General features: G+C 37.4%; 1 protein-coding gene across 2 annotated transcripts in view; it reads left to right on the top strand.

The window, feature by feature from the left end:
- Positions 1-24,615, top strand: part of LOC131047069 (uncharacterized) — a 291,858-nt gene that overhangs the window by 84,997 nt on the left and 182,246 nt on the right. Inside the window, exons 4-6 of one of the 2 annotated variants that reach the window (XM_057980896.2) lie at positions 15,696-15,789; positions 15,920-15,996; positions 16,287-16,414. In XM_057980896.2, coding sequence (XP_057836879.2) covers positions 15,696-15,789; positions 15,920-15,996; positions 16,287-16,414 — 299 coding nt within the window. Of the gene's footprint in view, positions 1-15,655; positions 15,790-15,919; positions 15,997-16,286; positions 16,415-24,615 lie in introns of both variants that reach the window. The other variant, XM_057980897.2, reaches the window with a different exon arrangement.

Raw genomic sequence — 24,615 nt, 5'->3', positions numbered from 1 at the left:
TCGGTGTCATCCGGTGTGTAGCTTTGTTAGGCAAACTAGCTCCGGGAACCAAGTCCATGCAATGACTAATACTTCTCACAGGTGGCAATCCATCAGGTACATTGTCCGAAATGATGTCTTCATATTCTGTCAACAAATCTTTTATCTCTTCCGGTTGTTCTCCTTCCAGTTCCGGTTTCTCAGTCTTTTTAGGAATTAAGGCAAAACACACATTCTCATGTCTCAATCCATCTAGTAATTTCCTTCCATCTACCAAACAGATTCTAGCATTCGTACAAACTTCATTCTTCAAAGGTTCCTCTAAGGGCAACAAGGTTTGCTTCATCCCATTGGCCACAATAGTGTATGTATTCTTCCTCCCATCATGTACTGCCTGTCTATCAAACTGCCAAGGTCTACCCAACAAAAGATGACAAATATCCATAGGTATAATATCACACAAGACTTCATCATGATAATTCCCAATTTTCAATTTCACCAAACATTGCTCACTTACTAACAACTTATGTTCATCTTGAATCCATGCTATCTGATAAGGCTTAGGGTGTTTCAATCTCTCCAATTTCAACTTATTCACCATCTCTTCTGAAACAAGATTATTTGAACTACCACTATCAATAACAACTTTACAACACTTATCGGATACCTTACATCTGGTCTTGAACAGATTCTTCCTCTACAAGGGCTCTTCATCTCCTCCGGTATGACACAAAGCTCTCCTCATCACCAACAGTTCTTCATCTTCCAGTTTATTGTCTGATCTGGTGGGGTTTTCTTCCACCACTGCTGCTCTTCCGGTGTTCTCTATCTTCTTACACTTGAATGCACGATGTCCTTTTCCTCCACACTTATAGCAGGTTCCTCTGAACGTTCTCTTGTCCTGTCTTTCAAAGTTCTCATTCCGGTAGCCGTACGGTTCTCTCCTTCGATAGAAATTTCTATCATCCTTCTGATATGAATTACCTTCTTTGTTCACTTCCTTGTCCTTGTTCTGATCTGTATTGGTTCTTCTTCCTCTGCTATATCCTCTTCCTCCTTGAAATCTTACTCCGGTAAACCTATCACCTCTGCCTCTCTGCCTCTTCTCATGTCTTTTGTTTAGCTTCTGTTATGCCTTTAGGGCATACTGGTAAGCGTCTTCAACTCTCTCCAATTTTATTTAACTGAGTTCATCTTGTATAGACATCCGCAATCCATTCAAATATCTTGCAACTTGTTCAACTTCATCATCAACATGTTCGGATCTGATATTCAACTTGTAAAATGCTTCGGTGTACTCCTTCACACTAGATTCCTTTTGTCTCAAATTCTGCAACTTCCAGAATAGATTCACTTAATAATCAGCTGGCATAAACTTTGACTTCAACTTAGCAATCATCTGATCCCATGTCTTAATCTTCTCTTTACCTCTTCTCTGTCTATCAACTTGCAAATGCTCCCACAAAAGAGATGCATGACCTTTCAACCGGGTACAGGCATATTTCACCTTCCTCTTTTTTGTAGTATTTTCAAAATCGAAATACTTCTCCATCTCCGAGATCGAATCCGTCAATTCATCTGGAGCAGTCACCGGTGAGGAGGGACCTCAAAGAGATCAATCCGGACCGATCAGCAAGAGTAACACAATGGAAAACACAAAGATATGATGGAGGCAATGCAAAACAGATTGTTTTATTTCATGAAAATTGATTACAATCAACCGGTAACAACCGGGTTACAACATAACCGACTCACAGGCTTGGTAGAACATACATAATAGGTCACAACCGGTAGCTTGAATCTTAGGATCTATCTTCTATGCACAGTCTCGCTACGTGATTCTTCTCTTCCTTGCATTCTAATGCGCAATTACAATTATATATATCGATCCGAAGGATCCAGTCGACCCAAAAGGGATCAAAACCCGAAGAACAAGACCTAACGTGTAAAATAAACAAGGTCGGCCTCTGCCAAGAGATTCCTTCGGAAAATACAAAGGATGAAACGTAGATCGCGGGAAAAGGTCGGCCACACACCAATGAACATCGGATTCAACGCCCAAGACTCTGCAAGCTTTGGAAGGGGTTCCAGTAGATCACCAAAATAGGTCTAGGCAATCGGTAACAAGAATTGTCAATTGGTAACAGGAAATTGTCAAGGAAACCGATAGTGATATCTTGCCGGAAAATGATCCAAATGCGATGCGGTCTAGAACTAAAAAAGATGATCAAGTCTTCAAGTAGAATCCAACTCCACAAGATCTGGTGAGCCAAAACCGGGACACACAAAAAGAAAAGCTGAAACTGCAAACAGAAAACAAAACAGAAAGAAAATGTTTTTGGTTGATGCAAGATTGCTATGAACTGGGGATGCTCCTGCATCATTATGTCTTCCTTTATCCACCAGCACTGAACCTTATTTCATCCCATCCTCAATTTAGCTCCCTTTATCCCCTTATCCCCCTATCCCACCTTCCTTACCTCTCTCTCACCTCGGCATCTTTCCCCATCGACCTTCCTCAACTTCACATCCTTTACACACTCTACACCGCGACACATCCTTCTTATTATATCCCTTACTTTCTTCTCACCGCGGCATATGCTTACTTCACATCCCGCATCCCTATCTTCCTCGCGGCATCTTTCCTCACCGACCTTCTGCCACTTCACATCCTTTACTTCCTCTTCACCGGGGCACATCCTTCTTACCACATCCTTAGCACCTCTCTCCACGCGGCATATCCTTCCTATCATATCCCCCACACTCCTTCCATTGCGGCACCTTTACTTCCGCATTTCGTTCACCCCTCCACTACCACAGCATGTTATCTTTTATTCCAAACACCCAACAAGCATGGAAAAGAAGTCAGCGCCAACAAGGATGAAGAGGGCCCACTCACAAGATGAGTTATTTCATTTAAAAAATAAAACCGTTGACACCTTGACCCTTAGAATCCACGACAAAGGTGAATAAGGCATAATGTAGTGTAAGAGGAGGGGCGCGCTTGGAAATAAGCGTTTCATTTCAAATTTTATAAACGAAACAAGTCGGCTTCTTGCCATTATCTCCTATAAAAGGGAGTTGATGATCACTTTGTTTGATTATCACCTCAAGTGATTTTTTTTTATCTTCCTTCAAAGCAGCGATTCACTTTCATTGAAAGGAGAATTTATGCCTAATTGTAGCCAATTCGAAATCAGAACTGAAGTGGACTTGATATGAAATTTGATGTTATGCAAGTTAAGGCATTTTTTACTGGTTTCCAGCCCAAAGGTGATGTGAACTCCTTCAGGTGGAGCTAATTTGGTGCAGACCTGAGTTAGGTCATTAAAATCAGATCTAATATTGATCCACAAATCTGCCAAATTAATCAATTTCCAGCTTAGAATAAAAGGTGTAGTAACCTGACATGGTGCGAATTACTCCAGTATGTCACCTTGTATACCATATTCAGAAATCAGACCAGCAGGCCTGAGCAAATTTGAGAGATGAGAAAAATTCAAATCAGATTTGATTGCACACAAATTCCATTAGTAGGATGTCATGTCTAGATTTGATATGAAGTTTTGAAAGCATGATTAATGTTGTAAGAGGGTGAAGGGACTAAGTATTGCCTTATTACTATATTTGCTTGATCCTTGATTCATTGTGCCTCTTTCCGGTTTTTAATACAAGGATGGAAGGCTAGGAAAGACGAGCATTCAAGGAAGCCAGAGGGATCAATCACATGAAGGAGTTGAAATTGCACATTCAAAGCATGAAAGAGGAATACCATAACAAAAGAGAAGTTTGTGCTCAAGTTCAACTAAGTAGATGATAGGCAACTATACAAGGAAGCATTCACACATCAAAAAGGAATACAAGAAGGCCATCAAAGAATTTTAAGATCAAAGAAGGTTAAGGAAGGAAATACTTTAAGATTTGAAGGTTGAGGTTGGGAATGCATCACAAGAAGTAAAATTTCCAAAGTGAGTAAAGTGAACGTGATCAAGGAATGGAGAAAGTTTTAGATGAGCAATCTGAGATGGCATCCTCTCATCGTCAACCAATCAAGTTACTTCCACGTCAGCAAGTCCAAGTTCAATGAACCTGATTCATTTCATGGTGGAGCAAGTGACACATGATGCCTCATCGAATATTATTCTATGTACCTACCCTCAATTCTCATCAGTTAGAAATCAAGATGGACATGTGTCCAAATTATTGTAATTATTTCATTGGCTAAGAAGAGTTTGTTTTAACAAAACCTAATTAGGGTTTTATTGTAAAATCTCGGCCATTGATGGTGATTTGATCCTGGTCACTCATTGTAAAGAGAGCATTATAAAAGGTTTCTCTGTCTTTTTAAAGGTTAATAGTTAATATTTTAATAGCGGGTTAATAAGCATTAGATAACAAGCAAATAGCTAGAGTAGAATAGGAAGAGAAGGCATAAATTGTTGCCAAAGTTGTAAATAAACTTCCTTTTCATTGAAGTTATGATGGAATGTGTTGTTTCTTCTACAATTGCATGGTTTCTTGTTGGATCTTCATGTTAGATAATGATAATTAGATGAATGAAAGAACTTTGTGCATGATCAATGGTGAAATTGATATATCCATACTACTAGCAGTTTGCTGATTGTAGACTTGCCTTGCGTAGTCAACTGGATTTATTTAGCCAATCTTCACTTTAATTGCTACTTTTTCATTGATAAGCATCGTCTTGATGGTGTCTATGTTTGTGGTGGTGATTTGAGCATCATATGCGTACCGTAGGAGATTGCACTAGCTTTGTGGAGATGTTGCTTGCATGTCAAAGCTTAGCTTAGTTGGAGTTTCACCAAAGATTGTCCATTGTTCCTACATTCTTAGGATTGGATTAGACTCCTTAAACCCTATCCTTTTGCCCTTTTTTAAAATCAAGTTAGTTCTAGCAACATCCAAACGTTCAACATTCAAGTATTCAATGTAAGTCCCCTTGGATTGCCAGCAATCACATCAACCAATTGAGCTATCTACACGTCAAGACTTGACTATAGAAACCTTGGAGGCATCTTGGTTGATCATATAATTCAGCATCCAAGAAGATTTTGATCAAGAGAGGATAAAATACTTTTGGTATTTTATTCTATGTGAGAAGTGTATAAAAAACACATCAACAAAACCCCCTAAAAAAGGGCAGTCCTCTTTCACTGAAAATATAAGACATTTGAAAAAGACACAGAAAAGATGCTGAAATATCGATGGCAATTAACTTGCATGCATAGGCAATGGCATGAGATCTCCATTCTTGTATGTCTTGGAGAGTTAAGGAGAATATTATTAAACTCAAATTTTGATTTATATATGATGGAAATCACCCATATGCTCTACAATTCAATATGTGTGTTTTTGAAGAATATTTAAAAAAATTATGTATTTTCAAATGTTCGATAATGTTGCCAAGGTTTTCCTTCAGTTTTTGTTGAATCCCGAGGTTTTAAATTTTTTAGGCTTGCCAAGTTATTGCTGAGTCCGAGTGTTCAACTATGGTGCCATGGGAAAATTTCTTAATAACTTTGTCACTTTCAGTTTTGGTAGATCTCTGATTTATCCTTGCCCAATTTGAAATGACAGAAATGAATGTGACTCAACCATTTTCCCATGTCTTTTTCCTCTCCTATGCTGCTTATAACCCATTCAAGTCTTGTCCTTGTTTGATACTTAACAGCTGCAATTTTGTTCAACATGCAAAAGTTCTTAATTTGAAGAATAAAACTATGATACCAACAACATTACAAGTTGACTGGGCAAAACCGCAGTTGGATTTGTTTCAAACACAATGACTATGTCCTTGATGATAAACAAAAAAGTAAGAACATTGAGTTTCATATGGGTGCAACAAATTTGATGTCCTTTTGAAGTTTTGTAATGTTTGGTAGCTTGTGGTCAACCTTGGTAAAACTAAGGTTACTATCTTAAACACACCAAGGATGCTCTTTCCAAGTTTCATTTTTTCTACAAAGGAGAACATATGAAGTTAACTACCTATACTTATAGGAGTGTAGTTCATTGGCCCATTTCTTTCTTTGTGGCGTTCCTTTTAGTCTCATATTGACAAGGGATACACCTGATTTTTGTATTGAAGCACCACTGCTTTCTAAACAATTTCTAGAATATCCTTTGAAGATGCACCCCTTTGACCAAAGTATTAGGCCCATAGTGCTTTATAGTTTAAAGGTTTGGTTCTAGCTTGAGATTTGGTGATTGGTTTTAGGTTGAAAGGTTTTAAACAATTATGCTTCAACATATGATTTGGTGCAAATGGATGGTTCCTCAATATATTGTCCAATCCAAATTTGTGGCTTAATTGTTTGCCTCGATGAGTATCTTTAGATTCACTTGGTACATACACAAGTTTCAATCTATGGGTCCTTTATATTTAACTTGTGGACACTATCCTTATTTGGCACATTATTTCTTAGAGGGGATTGCTCTTTGTGTTTTTTTGATTTTAGTTGCTCTTCGAGTCTATTGGCATTTCTTTAGACAAGCTAGCTCCTTTTAGGCACTCTTGAGGTGAACCTCATTGCCGTCTTTCCTAGAAGGTGCTCGAAATTTTTTCTAGAGAGGACACTTATCATTGGTACATCTAGGTGACTTGGACCTCTTCTCTACATCCTCTTAGAATCAAGTTGGCTTTCTATGTTGAACACTTTTTGCAAGTTGTAGATAGGACCATAATTTGGCCCAACTATCTTCAACATTCTTTTTCTCATGGTTTAAGGATTCACCTTGGTCAATTGAGTGTACTTATACTAGCTACAAGTTGAGATTGACAACTATATTTTGCAAAAGGTATGTAGCCTTTAATCTCTACATGAGGTAGAGATTTTGGAACATTTTATTTTCCAATTTCTTGCCTACTATGAAGTCCATGGAAAGCCCGATTGTTTGTATATAGACATTTGTGTTTCTATATCTACTTTCTTTTGCTACATTGGATGAGAGATGATTGGCTTTTTTTCTTGTGAGGTCACTAATTTTACGAGTAGGACCCTATGTGGGGGTCTAAGAGCTACAAAATTAATTACTTCTTTACCCTAGTGCTTCATAAGGGCATTAGGTATCTGTTGGATATTGTTGATTCACTACTTCTAGGGCTCATCCTTGTGGTCTACTACTTCTAGGGCTCCTCAACTTTTGAGCTCTCATTCTAAGACTTGCCACTATGCCACTTCTTGACTGTCGGGGGTCCATTAGCACTCCTTACTCACAATACAAGTCTTTGGGGCAAGCTCACAATAGTAGATTCATCTTTTTTACTAGTAATTTTTATTATTGGATCTTAGGAGAGGTTTTAGGGGGAATCAATTGTATAGTAGGACTTTCTAATCTTTCTTCCTTAGCCTTGGACTCTCCTCAAGAAGCATTCTCAGATTTGCATAGGTACACGACGATAGATGTTAATGTCAATGTCTCCTCCAATGTGTGCCAAGATATTGGCACAAGATCTAGTATTTGTTTACAACCTTGGTTGCTAGGATCGGTATTCATCAACTCTTAACTCTTTTAGAGGCAATGAGTAACAGGTAGTAAATGGAATAACAAAATATAGTAATCATTCACAACAATGTTTCCAAAAAGATATGTTGTTCCATTCATTCATTCATAAGATATGCAATAGATACAGGAGTTTACATGCGGTCCCAATTATGTGTACAATGAGAAATATATAGAATAACTGATGGTTGCTGTGAACTCCAACAGTTGGTAACTACCAACTAGCAACAATTTGTTGGGAACTAAATTTTTAATTACAAGGCAACGTATTTTATTATTTACATACTACATCAGATCCCTGAAAATGGAAATCGTCTTCCAAAAGACAAACTAACAAAATTGGGAGCTGAAACAACACAAAACCAAAAGCTATCGAGAAGGTAGGTGAGAAGATGTCCCTAGAGCTAGATCCTTTTCCTTTTGTACTAGTTTTGCCTTTGCAACAGTCACTTTGGTCCATTCAACGTGTCTAAGTTGTGTGTGATGGGCAAGTTGCTCCTAGAACTTTTGGGTACGCTCATCTATCTCAGCATGAACTTTCTACATCATTTTTAGAGCTTCATCTCGTTGGTGTGTAAGCTGGTCAATGGAGATTGTTTGACACTCAGCTTTTAGAACAAATCTTAGAAAGTGGCCTCCACTCTAAATAAAGTTGTGATCGCCTTACTATCTTTCCCTTTGACAGTAGGCCTGGTAGGGTTCCAAGCTGCCAACATATCAAGGGTCTCCATCTTAGGCCATCCTCTAGATGTGAAGAGTTGGGTAAAGTCCACCTCACATACCCCCTACATGAAGGCTGGAATACATTGGGCCTTTTGCCCCACTCGAGGAGAATGAGATTTGTCCAAATATAAGGGGATGTTTGCTAGCTTTTGCATCACAATTGCCACTGAGTCCAACTCTTGGGTGTACCTATGAATCGTGCCTAGGGGATTCTCTTCATTAGGTTTAGCAACCTCAACGATGATACACACCAAATTAACAGGTGGCTCGGTTGGAACAACCATGGGTAACTCTTGTTTAGGCAAAGGTAGCTGCTATGAATGGGAGGTATCAACTTCCTTTTGTAAGGCTCAACACTAGGTGGAGTTGCTTGTGTAGGGCAAGGCTGAGTTTTGCTAACATGTAGCTGAATCATCACCGACTACTCTGCCCCTTGCTACTCGATCCCTTTAAGCATGCCCCCTACAAAACTAGGTGGAGGTTGGAACCTCAAATGGAAGCCCAAGTAGCTTCAATCAGCCATCAATTTGCTCAACAGGCAAAGGTAGCTTTTGTAGGCAAGGTGGCTTCCATTGGCAAGATGGCTTCCATAGGCAATGTGGCTGGAGTGTTGGAAGTGGTAGCGTCATCAACAGGAATGGCCTCCGCTATATCAATATCCATGTAAGAACTGTTAATGCATGATAGCTTTGGTAAGATAAATGATTGAATGAGAGATAAATGAAGTCTCTCATTCAATCATTTCTCATATCGATAATTATGATGAAAACCTTCAAGCAATTAAATCCTTCATTTGATAGCCATTCTACATTTGCATATAATTAACCTATTCAGTTCGATCAAATGCTTAACATCGATAATCATACTATATCATTGTTTATGTTCATCGATTACTAAATCATGCTAATGCATTCCGATTTGTATCGGTTAACATAATTAATAATAGACAAATGGTTAACCGAACACAATTTGATATCGGGTTATATGTGCACTGAATAATATTGGGTGGCATGATAAAGTTACACCGATAGTTATCAGTTGTTAAGGTTAAAGCATACACCGATGGTTATCGGTTGTTAAGGTTAAGCATACAGCGATAGTTATCGGTTGTTAAAGTATAAACATATACCGATTGGCATTGGTTATTAATATGCACCATTTGTTATTAGCAAAGGGGCATGATCAAGTAATGTCTTGATCGGTCATGACCGATCAAGGCATTGCTTGATCGTACCCCGCTTGCTATATATATATCGAATGGTATTCGTGAGAAAGGACATAGAAAATAACAAATGCTCCTCTCACCTGCCACACAAAAGAAGATAGTCAGATTCATATGTAAATTCAGTAATATATAGAACAAGATAATATTAAATAGAAAATAACTTGCATATTGAATGTAAATTGAACATCATTTACATGGTATCAGAGCCATAGTTAAATCGAACCTGAGGCTGTTCAATTTTACGTAAAATTTAAATCAAGCATATATTCAACATCACAATCCTATCAATGGCTAGCGCTATCAGATTTGAAGACAGGCTTGTAGGGGGTGATGACTTCTCCGCATGGAAACTCAAAATTCAAATGATTCTAAAAGAAAATAAAGTTGAATCATTTATAAAGACTGAAACTGAAGAACCTGAGACTGAACATGACAAAGCAATTTGGAGAGAAGGAAATTATAAGGCTATCAAAATCATAGTTGATTGGGTAAGGAACAACATTATGCCCATTATAAGGAAACATGAAACAACCTTCAACATGTTTAAAGCACTTGAAGACGCTTTTGAGATATCTAATGCTAGTAGAAACTTGGCTCTCAAAAGAGAAATAAATCACATAGCCATGATAAAAGGAGAATTAGTCAATGCCTATTTCATGCGAATATCTACCCTAAGGGATGAACTGGCAACCCTTGGATATGAGATCCAAAGCAAAGAATTAACCCTCATTGCTCTAGATGGGTTGCCTAGCATTTGGGAAACATTCGTCCAAGGCATCAGTGCAAGGGAAAACTTCCCAAAATTTGATAGGCTAAAGGTTGACTGTCTCCAAGACGAATCAAGGCAAAATAAGAAAGGGATCAAACAAAAGAATATAGATGAAGATCTTCAAGTTCTAAATACGAACTCAAACAAGAAAGGCAAGAAAAAGCAATTCAGGAAAAGAAAAGGTCGACACGGCAAGAACTCCTTCAAGAAGGACCTCTCTCAAATTCAGTGTTACAGATGTGACAAATTTGGGCACTATGTTGCCAAATGTCTAGAAAGAGCTAAATAAGCTACATTTGCCAAAACCGAAAAATGCAAAAGGGAAGAGGACTCCGAGAAGTATGTACTGTATTCAACACTCACAAATCAAGCATCAAACAAAGTGAACTCCTGGGTGATCGACAGTGGCTCATCCAGACACATCACAGGATTCAGAGAAGTACTAGACACCATGAAAGAGGAGAATGATGAGGAAGTAACTATCGGAGATGATTCTACACACCCAGTCAAAGGAGTTGGAACCTGCACCATCAAACTAAAATCAGCTGTATCATTACAACTTAGAGCAGTGTTATATGTTCCAGGAATCAAGAGAAATGTAGTCTCAATATCAGCACTGGAGGACAATGGATACAAAGTAACCTTCATGGACAACAAAGTATTGGCTTGGCCAAAGAACTCATCCATCAAGAAAGCTAAAACAATTGGTCAAAGACAACGCTATTTGTGTGAGTTATGTACAGAGCCCAACTTATCCCTAATTCATGAGACTACGTATTCCAATGAGATCTGGCATAGAAGACTAGGCCACCTAAATTTTAGACCTTTATCATCAATGGGAGACCTTGTCACAAGTCTACCTAAGTTAAAGCAATATCATTCAGGGGCATGCACAGGATGTGCCGTAGGTAAAAATACTAAGGGTTCTTTCCAAAATAGTACTAGGAAAACAAGTAAAACTTTAGAGTTAGTTCATTCTCATGTATGTGGACCTATGTCTGTACCTTCATTGGGGGGATTTCTGTATTATGTAATATTTGTTAATGACTACTCTAGAAAAACTTGGATCTACTTTCTGAAATGTAAAGAATCAGAAGAGATCCTTAATAGGTTTAAAGAATTCAAATCACTAATAGAGAACTACTCAGGAAATAAAATTAAAACCCTAAGAACTGATAATGGGGGGGAATACACATCAGAATTATTTAAAGAGGTTTGTAAAAATTCAGGGATTAAGAGGGAGTTAACAATACCTTATATCCCTCAACAAAATGGGATAGTAGAAAGAAAATATAGGACAATCGTTGAAGCTGCCAAAGCTATGATTCTTGATCAAAATCTAAATATCAATCTTTGGGCAGAAGCAACTAGCACTGCTGTATATATTCAAAACAGATTTCCTCACTCTCATCTTGAAGATAAGACCCCCTGAGGAAGTCTTTACTAAATCAAAACCGGATATTAGCCACCTTAGGATTTTTGGATGCCCTGTCTATATTCATGTGCCTAAGGAGAAAAGATTAAAATTAGAGCCTTTTGGAAAAAGGGGAATCTTTGTAGGATATAGTGAAACCTCCAAGGCTTACAGGATCTATATACCTGGTCAAAAGAATATTGAACTAAGCAGGGATGTGATCTTTAAAGCATACTTAACTTTCAAAAGAGCCCAAAGCTCCCTAGACCCTAAAATCTATATTCCCACTACTAGCATAGATAGAGATCCCACTCCTATGCTTCAGAGGGAGAATCCTGAGGAAACTATAAGTGAAACCCAAAGTCCACCTATAGAAAACTGCAAGAAAAGACCACTATGGGCCACCAAAACTGTAGCAGAAGCTCAGAAGTTTGTTGCTCCTTCAGGGACCTTCAGGGAAAGCAAAAGGGCTAACAGATTCACTAGCTATGTTGCCCTTATGAATAATCTCTCTAAAGCCGAACCAAACAATGTATCAGAGGCTCTTGAATATCAAGCATGGAAGGATGCCATGTCTAAAGAGTATCAGTCCATTATGAAAAATGATGTTTGGGAGATTGTTCTTAGGCCAACTAAGAAATCTGTTGTTTCCTCTAAATGGCTTTTTAAGATTAAACATGCTGCAGACGGTAGTATTGAAAAACACAAGGTTCGATTTGTACCTAGAGGTTTCTCTTAAAGGGAAGGGATAGATTATGAAGAAACTTTTGCACCAGTTGCCAGATATACATCAGTAAGAGCTGTATTAGCCATTGCAATAGCTAAGGGGTGGAAGTTACACCAGATGGATGTTAAGACAACATTTCTAAATGGTGAGATCTCAGAAGAAGTCTACCTAGAGCAACCTGAAGGGTTTGAAATCTATGATGCAGACTCAAGAATTCTCTTTATGGGCTTAAACAGGTTCCCAGGGCTTGGTATGAAAGAATTGACACCTATCTCTCAGGACTAGGTTTCTCTAAGAATGATACAGATCCTAATCACTTCTATAAAAGAAATAAAGGTGATATGCTAATGATGATTTTATATGCTGATGACTTATTAATCATAGGAAATGATCATCTTATAGATCAATGCAAGAAATATCTATCCAAAGAATTTGACATGAAGGACTTGGGATGCCTTCATTACTTCCTAGGATTGGAAGTATGGTAGAATTCTAACATCATTATACTAAATCAAGGAAAGTATACCTTGGATATATTGAAGAAATTTGGAATGCTGAACTGTAGGCCCATGACCTCTCCTATGGAAACCAATTTACATAAACTTAAAGAAGTAGCAGCAGAGTCACAACCCACTGACTCTACTCATTACAGACAGATAATTGGGTCCCTGATGTACCTGGTGAATAGAAAGCTAGATATCTGTTATGCAGTTAATGCCTTAAGTCAATTCATGTGTGAACCTAAGGAGATACACCTGGTTGCAGTAAAGCACATCATGAGATACCTACAAGGTACTCTAAACCTTGGTCTCAAATATGAGAAATTGACATAAACCTTCATGGATTTACAGATTCAGACTGGGCTGCAAGTGTAACTGACAGACAGTGCACTTCAAGATGTTGCTTCTGTCTAGGTTCAGCCATGATATCTTGGATCAGCAGGAAGCAGTCTTCAGTAGCTCAAAGCTCCACCGAGGCAGAGTACATTGCAGCTTCTATGGCTGCCTGAGAGGCAGTATGGCTGCCTGAGAGGCAGTATGGCTTAGGAAGTTGCTTGCGGGGTTGTTTGGAGAGCTTATGAAACCCACTGTTATACATTGTGACAATCAGAGCTGCATAAAACTTTCAGTAAATCCAGTGTTCCATGACAGATCCAAGCATATTGAGATTCCATACCACTATGTGCGAGATATGGTAGACAGGAATGTGATCCAATTAGAATATGTTTGTACAGGAGATCAAACTGCAGATGTTCTGGCCAAACCTCTTTCCAGAGTGAAGGTTGATCTCTTAGGAAAAGGTTTAGGTATGATAGAAAGGTAATTTGCTTTGTAATCTGTATTTGCATATGAATAAGATGTTTAATGTGTAAACTTCTTTGTCATGATAGGACATTTTGGATTTTTATTCTTGAGTTCTTATCTAAGAGGTGACGATCTCTCAAGATAATGAACACTTGTATGGAGACATTATAAGGTGACGTTCTTATAATTTCCAAACCAGTTATCATGTTGGATCTCTGGTGTGTCATGGATATGCCATGATTGTGTTGTGATAAAACATTTGTATAAAGTGTTAGTGCACATATCACAACTTGGATAAGATGAGAGGTTAATCCTTCTCATGTGATTATCCTTAAGTATTGCGTGTTTAGGCAATACTGATATCACATGCTTAAGTGATATCCTGTCATCACAAGATTGACGTGATGGACATCTGTATCACGTGTTTAGGTGATACTTCATATCACGTGATTAGGTGGTATGATCTTCTAGAATATCAGATTGAGTAAAGAATGCTAACTATCATTTGAATTGTGATGCTTGAATATATTGTTTATATTTATCTTACCTAGCTAAGAGGGAGTGTTAATGCATGATAGCTTCGGTAAGAGAAATGATTGAATGAGAGATAAATGAAGTCTCTCATTCAATCATTTATCATATTGATAATTATGATGAAAACCTTCAAGCAATTAAATCCTTCATTTGATAGCTATTGTACATTTGCATATAATTAACCTATTCAGTTCGATCAAATGCTTATGTTGTAAATTGATATTGGTACTTTGGTGCTTCAGATTGTTTGAACTCACTTATTCAATGTAAATGTAAAGATGACAAGCATGAGGACAATTGACTGAAATGAACAGTCAGACACAAAAATATGCTATGCTTGAACAAATAACACTTTATTTCATTTGGATAATCAAATGCTTCCATTGAAATTGAAGGGAGTTCTTTTTGTAATTGTTTAGTATTTTGCTTTAAGTGTATGTATCCATTTTTTCATTGTTCTGACAATCTTTCCATTGAAATCCTTTTTCCACTGCAAATCAGCCTCAAGTGTGTGCCTTCCTTTCTTCATACCTTTAAATTGTTTCTCGAGTCTTATAAAACTGCTTTTCTAAGTTATGTTCTAATTTGATGGCTCTTGATTTTCACTCATGAACCATCTTCTCTTATGTCAATTTCTATTTGGGCAGTGTACTTGTGAGGTCAACAACTTGACAGAGAAAGAATGATAGGCAGAACGTTGCAACTGTTCAAGTCAATCCATAGCAAATAAGTAGTAATTTTATATGGATTATAACCTTATGGTTCCTGCCATACAATATCCTTAATAGTTCACATGTATCCCTCACTAAAAATAGGGAACACTTTGGGCTGGTATACTCTAATTATTGCCACAATGTGATTTGGGGAACACTTTGGGCTGGTATACTCTAATTATTGCCATAATGTGATTTGGTGTATTGTAATTGTCTGTCAACATGGGACCTTTTGCATTCATTTGAGTATTTGTTGTGTAGAATTTGGATCATTTCTTTCTTGATATGAAATTATAGGACTTCTCATCTTTATATGAAAAATCAACATTAGATACTAAATAAGAATATTGTGTGTTTAATAGTAAGAGTGCAAATACATGAATATAAATGAAATATAACAGATATGCTAAAATGTTATTTATAGCAAGGTTCCATTGATGTAGATCTTACACCATACTACATGCTATGCTCTACAATTCAAGGTGTTAAGTGTAATTTGTAAAAAGTTATGAATGCTAGTCATGATGGTTACAACTAGCCATAATTTCTCTAACTAATTGTATAATTAATTATACTCTTAGTAGTTTGCAATTATCTAATCCAAGTCAAGAAATATGATTGCAATATATATCAACGTTACAAGTCATGTGACACAAAAGGTATTATACTATTATAAATGTTGGATCTTAATAATATTTAAGTGAAAGTATAAGGTGCCTCTTTTGCTGCTATGTTGTTCAAAGGTGCTATTGCAATATCATAGTGCAAGGTGTTGTAAACCAGATGGCAGATGCTGGCTACCACTGCTATGCACCAGATTGGCTTGGATTTGGGTTTAGCCAAAAACCTCAACCTCGGTTTGATTTTGCATACACAGGTTAGTGAGTAGCTCTTGATATATTTCCCCTATCATGATATTTTGAATATTAATGCTTTTGGAAATGGAGATGGAAAACTTGCTTATATAGAATTGTTTCTATTCTCATTTGTATTTTGCATTGTTTTAGAGGAAGCGTTTCATGAAGAATTTGAGAAGTTGTTGATTGAGCTGGGTATTGATACACCTTTTATCATGGTAACTCAGGTATGTATAGTTTAAGGAATTCAATTAGAAGCACACAATTTTCTTGCAAAATTCTTATCTCCAGTGAAGACACCATGATTTGTTGTTTATAAAGTGTTATAAATGATACAATGGAGTTAATATCCGGTTCAGTCATACAACAATTCAGAACATGTCCTTTTAGATGAATGTTATACCTTGTGAAAATACCATCTTTGCTTTAATCTTGTTTTAAATAATTTTCTGTTGATGCTCCTTATTAATGTATATCTTCACATATGGATAATAGATTTATGACACTCTAAATGCAGGGATTTCTTATGGGTTCCTATGGATTAACTTGGGCATTGAAGAATCCAAGCAAGATAGAAAAGGTTGCCATCTTAAATAGTCCATTGACTTCTTCAGCTCCAGTTCCCGGTTTATTTAAGAAATTACAGTAAGGGATTGCCTTGAGTTTTTCATTTACTTGTTTTGATGCTTTATTTCCACATATCAAATTTGTTTTTTTCCTTGAAAGGATCACAAAAGCCCCAAGCATATGAGTTAGCATTTGGTATTGGTTAAAACAATGTATAAGCTTTGGAAGACTCTTGCATTGAACTTAGAACTTTTTGTCACTTGTGTGTGAGTTCGTTGTGTAGTAAATAAAACTCCATTGGTTAGGAAATTTTGTTGTTGAAATATGCCACACTAGAATGTAATATCCCGGTTATTTTTTTGTTTTGTTTTTTAAGACCAATCAGAATCATCAATCAACATAGAACCCGTTAAGGTTAGAAAACATAAACTCAAAAGTTGCTGAAAAATGCAACCCTTCCACTTTCTGATCACCAAGTGCCCAATATGGGAAGGTGAGAGCATACGGTGAATAGGGGATCGTTAGATCTCAAACCTGCTGAAAAGATAACGTGAATACAATGTTGGCATTTCTGTGGTTTATGCTGTGATTGTCATTGATGGACACACACTTGTATTGAGATCCCCTTTATATGTATGAGCTTATGCTCAACCGGTATTTGTTGCAACCGGTATGTTGTATACTAGTCTCTAGACTAGTGGCGATTTTGCAGATTGTGTTTCCCGGTCTGAAGCGGCATTTCGACCCCAAGCGGTACAAGGGAGCAAAGCGGCACAACACATTCTTACCAGTCTTCATTTTTGTCAAACCGGCAACCGGTAATACTCTGTGATGAGTTACCAACCGGCATTTTGTGATGAGTTACCAATCCACCGATTGTTTGACGGTGCCGACACATTGACGGTGATTCCTGTGTCGTGTTACTAAGTATGTCTAGGTTCATTGAACCTAGGAAATTGTAAAGAAATCCTATTGGACCGACATGAAATCAGATTCCTTTAAAAGGACATCATGTCTAGGGTTTTAGGTGGTTGCGAAAAGGGTTAATGTTGAGCTAGGGTTTAAGGTGGATGTTGAGTTGTTGTAAGGGCGATCTTATCTGAGAAGATCGAGTTGTAACTGAGAGAGAGATAGAGAAGACTGAAGTAATGCTGGAATGCATTAGCTGTGAGCAATACTGGATCTAACCAAGCAGTTTGTGCTATTAGATAGATCAAACACTTGTTGATTACTCACATCTTTGACAAGTCTGTAGCCCCTAACCGGGTAGGCCTCAAAGCCTTTGTAAAATCCTCTAACAAGGTGGTTCACACATGTGAACCTAAAATCCTCTAACAAGGTAGTCTTTAATCGGACTTATCTCCTAACAGAGATTGAGATTCCTAACAGGATTTGTTCTGGTGAAGAACATTGTAAGACCTTAACCGGTCTGGTTTCTATTCTGCAGATAGTGACTTGTGAGTTCCATCTCACCGTGGTTTTTCCCAGTTGGGTTTCCATGTCAAATATCTTGTGTTATGGTTGTATTACTTTTGTGGGTGAATGTTTTATTCGCATTTTGGTTTGCATGTGTGGTAACCGGTTTGACTGTCAGACTGCTTTACCGGTTTATCTTTAGACTGTGTAAGTGTTTTAGTGCAAAGATTTTTGGCATACTAATTCACCCCCCCCTCTTAGTATTCATCAATTGGTATCAGAGCCAACCTTTCTATAAGTTTAACCACTTGGAAAGAGATATTGGGGAATACACCTTGAGGGAACTTACTCAACGGCTCACTAAGTCTGAGCAAGCCTATGATGATCTTATGGTCAAATACAAGGCATCTCAAGCAAAAAGAAGAGAACATGCAGAGAGACTGATGGAACTATCTAAAAGTAGTTCTGAAGATGAAGCTAACATGGAAGCCATGATTGTTGAAGTGAATAAGCTGAATGATTCAAACTCCAATCTGAGAAAGGAATTGGAGGGATTGACTATTCGGTTTAGTCAAGAGCTTGAGAACCAGAGAAAAGCTGAAGATCGGATAAAGGATAGAGATCATGAGATCTCCAAGTTGAAACAAGAGATTAGTGCACTGACTGCTCGCCTTCATGAGAGCAGAATGGAAAAGGAAGACATGCAAGGAGAACTGAACATAGCCATCATTGAAAATGCAAGTCTAATGGAGACAAATACTGCTATTTCCAAAGAACTCTTTGAGTCAAAGGAAATACTTGCTAAGTTTGGCAAAAGTATTGTCAAGCTAGAGCAAAACGGAAATGACCAAGCTCACCGGTTCGACAAGTGATTCACGAGGTATGACAGTTAATCCTATCAAGGATGAACTGGTGAAATACGCTTGCATGGTGATAGGCTACAAAACATTCTCAACCAGTAGGATTAATTCTGTATCTGCTGTAGCGGTAAATGCCGATTACCAGATGATTAAAGAGGACAAATCATTTGACATATGCACCGGTATGCAGAGGCAACCCCTGTTAAATCTTAAGGCAATCAAAAAGGACAATTCACTGAGGTTTAAGTTTGGACAACTACTGGTAGGGTTGTTTTTTTATTTCCAAGGCTACTTTCTGGGTGTAGGAGATGTCCAGTGGTCCCCTGACCAAGCGGTAACCAAGCAGATAAAGGAAAGTGTGCAAGCCATTGGAATCGGCTACCCTGAGGTACTGAACAAATACTTTGATGAGTTCAGAAGAAAGATGAGTCAGAGGGTAAGAATCTCAGGTGACATAGTAAAGAAATACGAAGATGACATCTGTTTCACTATTCAGGTGGACAAATGTCTAATGGAGGCTGTTGAGCCTAGAATGGAGGAAGTGGAGCCTATGGGCTATGAGGTCATGTTTGACATGCTAGAAGGGTATGCTTCAACCCTTATTGCCTCGCCTCTTGATCCAAAGTCTAAGAGGACCGGAACCTACTTGGAGAGGATCGCACCGGTTGAAGAACCATTGGTGAAGAAGGGAATAGAACCGGCAGCTAAGAAAGCTAAGGCAGTGCCTGCAGCATCGGCACCAGCTACCACTGCGACTCCAAGAGTGACCAAGCGGTCACTGGCAAAAAAGAAACCGGAGGTAACACCGGCAAAAGTCTTCGAAAGGAAGAGGAAGACTAAGGCAAATGAACCGGACTCCGAAGAAACCGAGTCTGATGAACAGCCAAAGAAGGCTAGACAGACCAAGAAGATGAAGAAGAATGAACCGGCAACATCCGCACCGGTAAATATAGATATCTCCTTTTACAAACCTTTGACACATTGTCAAAGAACAGTAAAGAATATTAGGAGAAAGTTACTTCATGATTTAATAGATTATTATGATGAATTCAATAGCGAGGAAAAAGATGAAGTACTATAGGAAATCATTCTTTATTTATGTAAAAATGACCGGTCACCATCAGAGATTAAATCTGAGACACTGGATTCATTATTTAAAGCATTGGATAACAAATGGCGCATTGCCATTGAAAAGGAACAGGAGATTAGGGAGAAAGTTTTTGCAAAGTACTCACACAAATTCAAATGCAAATGCTCACACATACGCCCAAATTCATCCTTCCCATTTGCATTTCATTTACCCAAGTGGACCCCAAGGATGGCTTCATACTTCAAGTCAAACTTCACGCCAAGCAAGCAAGGACCACGATTTTTGACTTAGCAAATACTTTGTTGAATAAAATAACATCTCCCGTTTTAATATTGGTGTCCCCCTTCCAAACATAAACAATTCGCCTAGCACTTAGGAGACATCATGTTATGCGCAATTTCCAAAGTCATTAATCAGTAGTAAAAATAATCAAACTAATTAAATATTAAACCTTAGGATAAGGAAATAATAATTAATTACATCACTTATGACTCCAATATTGATTATTAACAAAAACCAGGATGAAGCTGAGCAAGGAAGACTACTAAACTGCTGTAGGATCAGGACCCTGTCAACTGCCAAAAATAGAAACATTCCATACTGCCACTTACTAAAAATAGTAAGTCATGAACTACTGCTCTGAAAAGAATGATCTTCACACCCAGTGACAGAGCATGGAGAGCTCAGTAGGACAGTATCCCCAAAACACTCAACCCCTGACTTACTAAAAATAGTAAGTTCTCGCCTCATCAATGTTTGACCCTCATTCTTCATTCCACATAGCCTATGGGTCTCAGGAATAGGCCAATGGACCACTGGAAGTACATCAATGAGAAGGGGACATTACATAGAACTATGCTACGGATTCTACCAAAAAATTCCACTCACAAAGAGGGCTAATAGCTTAATAGTAGAGCACCTCAACATGTACATGAGAGGCTTGTATTGTCTTTATTTTTTAAAATATTGTCTATGAGCTTTTGGTCAATTTTCGGGTTTTTCCATAAGCTTTTAAGTGGGTTGGGCCCGTAGAGAAGCAAAAATCTCCAAAAATCCCAATTATACCCGATTTTTTGTGAATCTTTCCCATGGACAACTTTTTCTGCCAAAAAATCCCGTCTTTTTAAAAAATCATTCATTGCAATTTTCAACATTTTTTTTGCATTTAAATCATATTTAAGCTGCATTTGAAACCTCAATCAACCTCTGCCAACTTGTGAAACCCTCAAAACCTGCGAAATGGCAAAATATTTTATTGATAGCGTAGTTGTACAATATTTTTAGGGCACAACTCTAAACGGGAGCTCGTCGGGAAATGCATAGAAGGCACAACTAGTTGCAAATTTGTAGGGAGTCGGGAAGTAGTGCATTTGAGTCAAAGGTAGGCATTTTTTTGTTGCAACACTGCTGCAAATACATTCTATAACTTCACGCCATACATAAAATTCAACCAGCGTATACAAATAGATGAATAAATTTTTAAGTAAAATTTCAATGTGCATATCACAAGGATCTTTCAATTTAAATTAACAAGATAAAAAACATTAAATCCACTTTATTTTGGTTGGGCTTCCATCCAAAGAGATAGTATTTCAATGTTATGACAAGTGAAGGGTGTATATTCTGAGGTTATATCTTTGCTTTCTATTCATACGTCGTAATTTGTGTCTACTTTATCATGGTTTAGTTTTATCTATTTCTAGATGCTAGGATTTTTGTTAATATTGTTAGTATGTTGTCACACATGGTTTAATTTTGTTTCTACTTATTTACGTTGAATGCTAAATAAAATTTTCAATGTGCACATCACAAGAATCTTTCAATTTAAATCAAAAAGAAAAAATGTTAAATCTATTTTATTTTGGTAGAGAGTATTTATTGTTATGGTAGGTGAATGGTCTATATTCTAAGGTTATATTTTAGCTTCTTGTGTCTACTTCATATTTTATGTCTACTTTATCATGGTTTTGTTGGAAATATTGTAATTGATGTCAAAGGCAATCAATTGAGATTGTTAGAAATGTTGTCATTGATGTCAAGAAGTTTATTATTGATGTGAAAGAAAATCTACAAGATTGTTTAATTGTGTTTCATTGATGTATAAGAAGAAGAATGTCATATACTTAATATGCAACAATATATGAAAAGGAGGAGAATGACATGTCATCAGATCTTAAACAAGCCAACTTATATAGTAATATGAATTGCAATGCATGATGGCTCGCAATGATCAAACAAAGGTAATACAAATGACCATGATAAGAACAAACCGGTAACCAGCCAATATGCTTCAGATTTGTCAAAGAGCAAATATGATTAATATGTTGACCAGCTAGGTAACTAATCGACCCAAGAAAGACAAAGAATATAAATCTGTTTGGTGATCCAAGTCTATAAGCAATACAAAGATTATGTTTATTTGAGTTTCCAGCACATATCAACTAGCTAGGTCATATGGGCAATATGACAAGGGATGATCTTGACATCCCAATCAAAGATAAAACAAAGATTATGGTCTCTAGTTCATATTTCTGGCATGACATGAATTAGACTGAAGAAGACAAATCGGTGCACTCAGTGATAGTTCTATTAAAGGTTGTCAATATCTTTATTTTGATAAACATAAAGGTGGCAAAAAAGGGAAGCAGCAAATGATGTCTCCAAATAATAACAAAGTGACATCGATCATCCCTATAAAAGAAAACTCTATTTGATACAGATATCGATTAAGGACAGAAAATTTACTATGAGAAAGAAGCGACTTAAGATCAAAGACAATCAAGGATTTTGTAGACTGAAAAAAAAAGATCATATTTATGAATAGTTTAAATTGCCCAAATTCACCATCGAACTCTAAGAAGAAAGTATGATGCCACTACTATCATGATAACACATTACCAAACTTCAAGAAAGAAATGCTGTGAGGTGAATGATATGCCATTGCTCTAGTTTACAATAAAGGTGTTTGTTGGCAAACTCGATATTATTAATGAATTATTTTGGAGAAGATTTACAAGGTATGTGTTGATGGCTGTTTTGTGACCACACCAACACAGAAGTAAGTCCACCTTGTGATCCCAGCAATATCACATCACATACAACTGAGTCTATCCAAGAGCACATCAAGACCCGACATTCGGGAACCTTGGAGTTGTCCCACTTGATCACACAGCTTAGCATTTGGGAGTCTTTGTTCAAGAGAGGATAGAATACTTACTATTTTATTCTGTGTTGCATAGTGCGTAAAAACACCATCAACATGTCCCAAATTGAATTTTATGATTTTTGACAAGTTTCACAAGGAAAATACATGAACCTTAACACCTTTTAATCATCGAGATCCCATTGCAGTTAGACGAGAACATACGGTGAAAGGATATGGATACCTATACTTGTGGTTAGTCTCTAGGAAAGTGTCCCCCAACATCGCTTTGATTGCTTGGAGGATTAATTCGTGGTGGGTTTTGAAAACACTTTTAAGCCTCTTCTCTTTAATCTCCCCAACGAAGACCTTCTACCTGCGAGTGCAAGTTAGGCAGATTGGCATGTGCATTCTTACTACCTTTGCATGCGCTTCTAGGCAATTAATTGCGAGATAGACTGCAACGGATTTTATTGAGAAATAAAGAGAGAAAAATGTATTACCATTAATCTCATTGTCAGGAGATTACATAAAAGCTTGTCCTTGGCATCCTCGGTTGCACCTTGGCATGATATTACAATGGTTTGCTAGATATTCTCATTATTTTTTTGGGTTGGGAGAAAAATTGTGATCATATGGATGCACAATTTTCTGTCCTAATTGTAGTGCCAACTCGAATTTTGGGGTGAGATCCATAGGAAATGGGAAAGATGCCTCTCGTATGAGTGGAATAGAGAATATTTGCCAACCCTTCGAACATGTGGGAGCCAAAACTGATTTGCATGCTTCATCATTAGACATAATGTGGCTTACATCAACTTTATAAGATGTACTCACCCCTACTAAGTCGATTTAACAACTGCCCTTCCCGTGAAATGCCCTGTTGATGATTGAGTCACCCACATCATTGGCCTTGAAAATGTGGGTGCCAATAAGTTTTGAATTGATCCATACATCTGGTGCTTAATTTAAAACACACCCTTCAACCGTCTTGTTGGCCAAGGAATCGGTTGAAGCATTAGCTTCTTTGTATTTTGTTAGCTATGAGTTCATTGAAATTTGCCGGCAGATCCCTTGTCACTGAGAAGGAAGCCTCTAAACCTCTAACTATGTACTATTGGTAAGAGAATAGCCATTAAAAGTAGGAAGGCAGAGTGCATGCTTCAAGGAGAACTGATTCAAAACCTCATGATATACAACATAACGTGAGGAAATATCAAACAAAAAGAGCCCAAAGGACTAGGATTAGAGAAAAGGCCGATTGGGTTAAGGATGGTGATAAAAGGCACCAAATATTCCTTCAACATACTGAGAGATAAGCATGCCTTGGAAGCGATAGGACCTATTCTATTTGAGGATCAATGGTGCCATGAAAAAGAAGACATTAGAAAAGTCTTTTTGAAGTTTTATAGACAACTATTCTCTATAGAAGATGAAAGTATAGAATGCCTCCAAGCTAGAACATATGTAAAAGTATTATTCCAAACAGATTCAACGAAGAGATGGCTAAGGAAGTGGGTAAAGCTATTTTGAAAGAGGAAATCTTCAATGCCATTCTATCCTTTCAAAATGGTAAATCTCCTGGAGCTGATGGGCTTCCAATTGAGTTTTATAAAGCAAACATGGAATGGGTAGTAGATGACTTGCTTGAAGTTGCTTTCAAATCAATAAAATCAATGAAGGTATAATTAAGTTGCTTTCAAAGGATATGGACAAGAGTATATAGAAAAAGGGAGACCCATCACTATTTAAAAGCAAAGAAGCTATTTGA

The sequence above is a fragment of the Cryptomeria japonica genome, chromosome 9, assembly GCF_030272615.1.
Source record: "Cryptomeria japonica chromosome 9, Sugi_1.0, whole genome shotgun sequence".
NCBI classification, from domain to species: domain Eukaryota; kingdom Viridiplantae; phylum Streptophyta; class Pinopsida; order Cupressales; family Cupressaceae; genus Cryptomeria; species Cryptomeria japonica.
The sequence above is the reverse complement of the archived record's forward strand: the minus strand, read 5'-3'. Positions and strand labels throughout refer to the sequence as shown.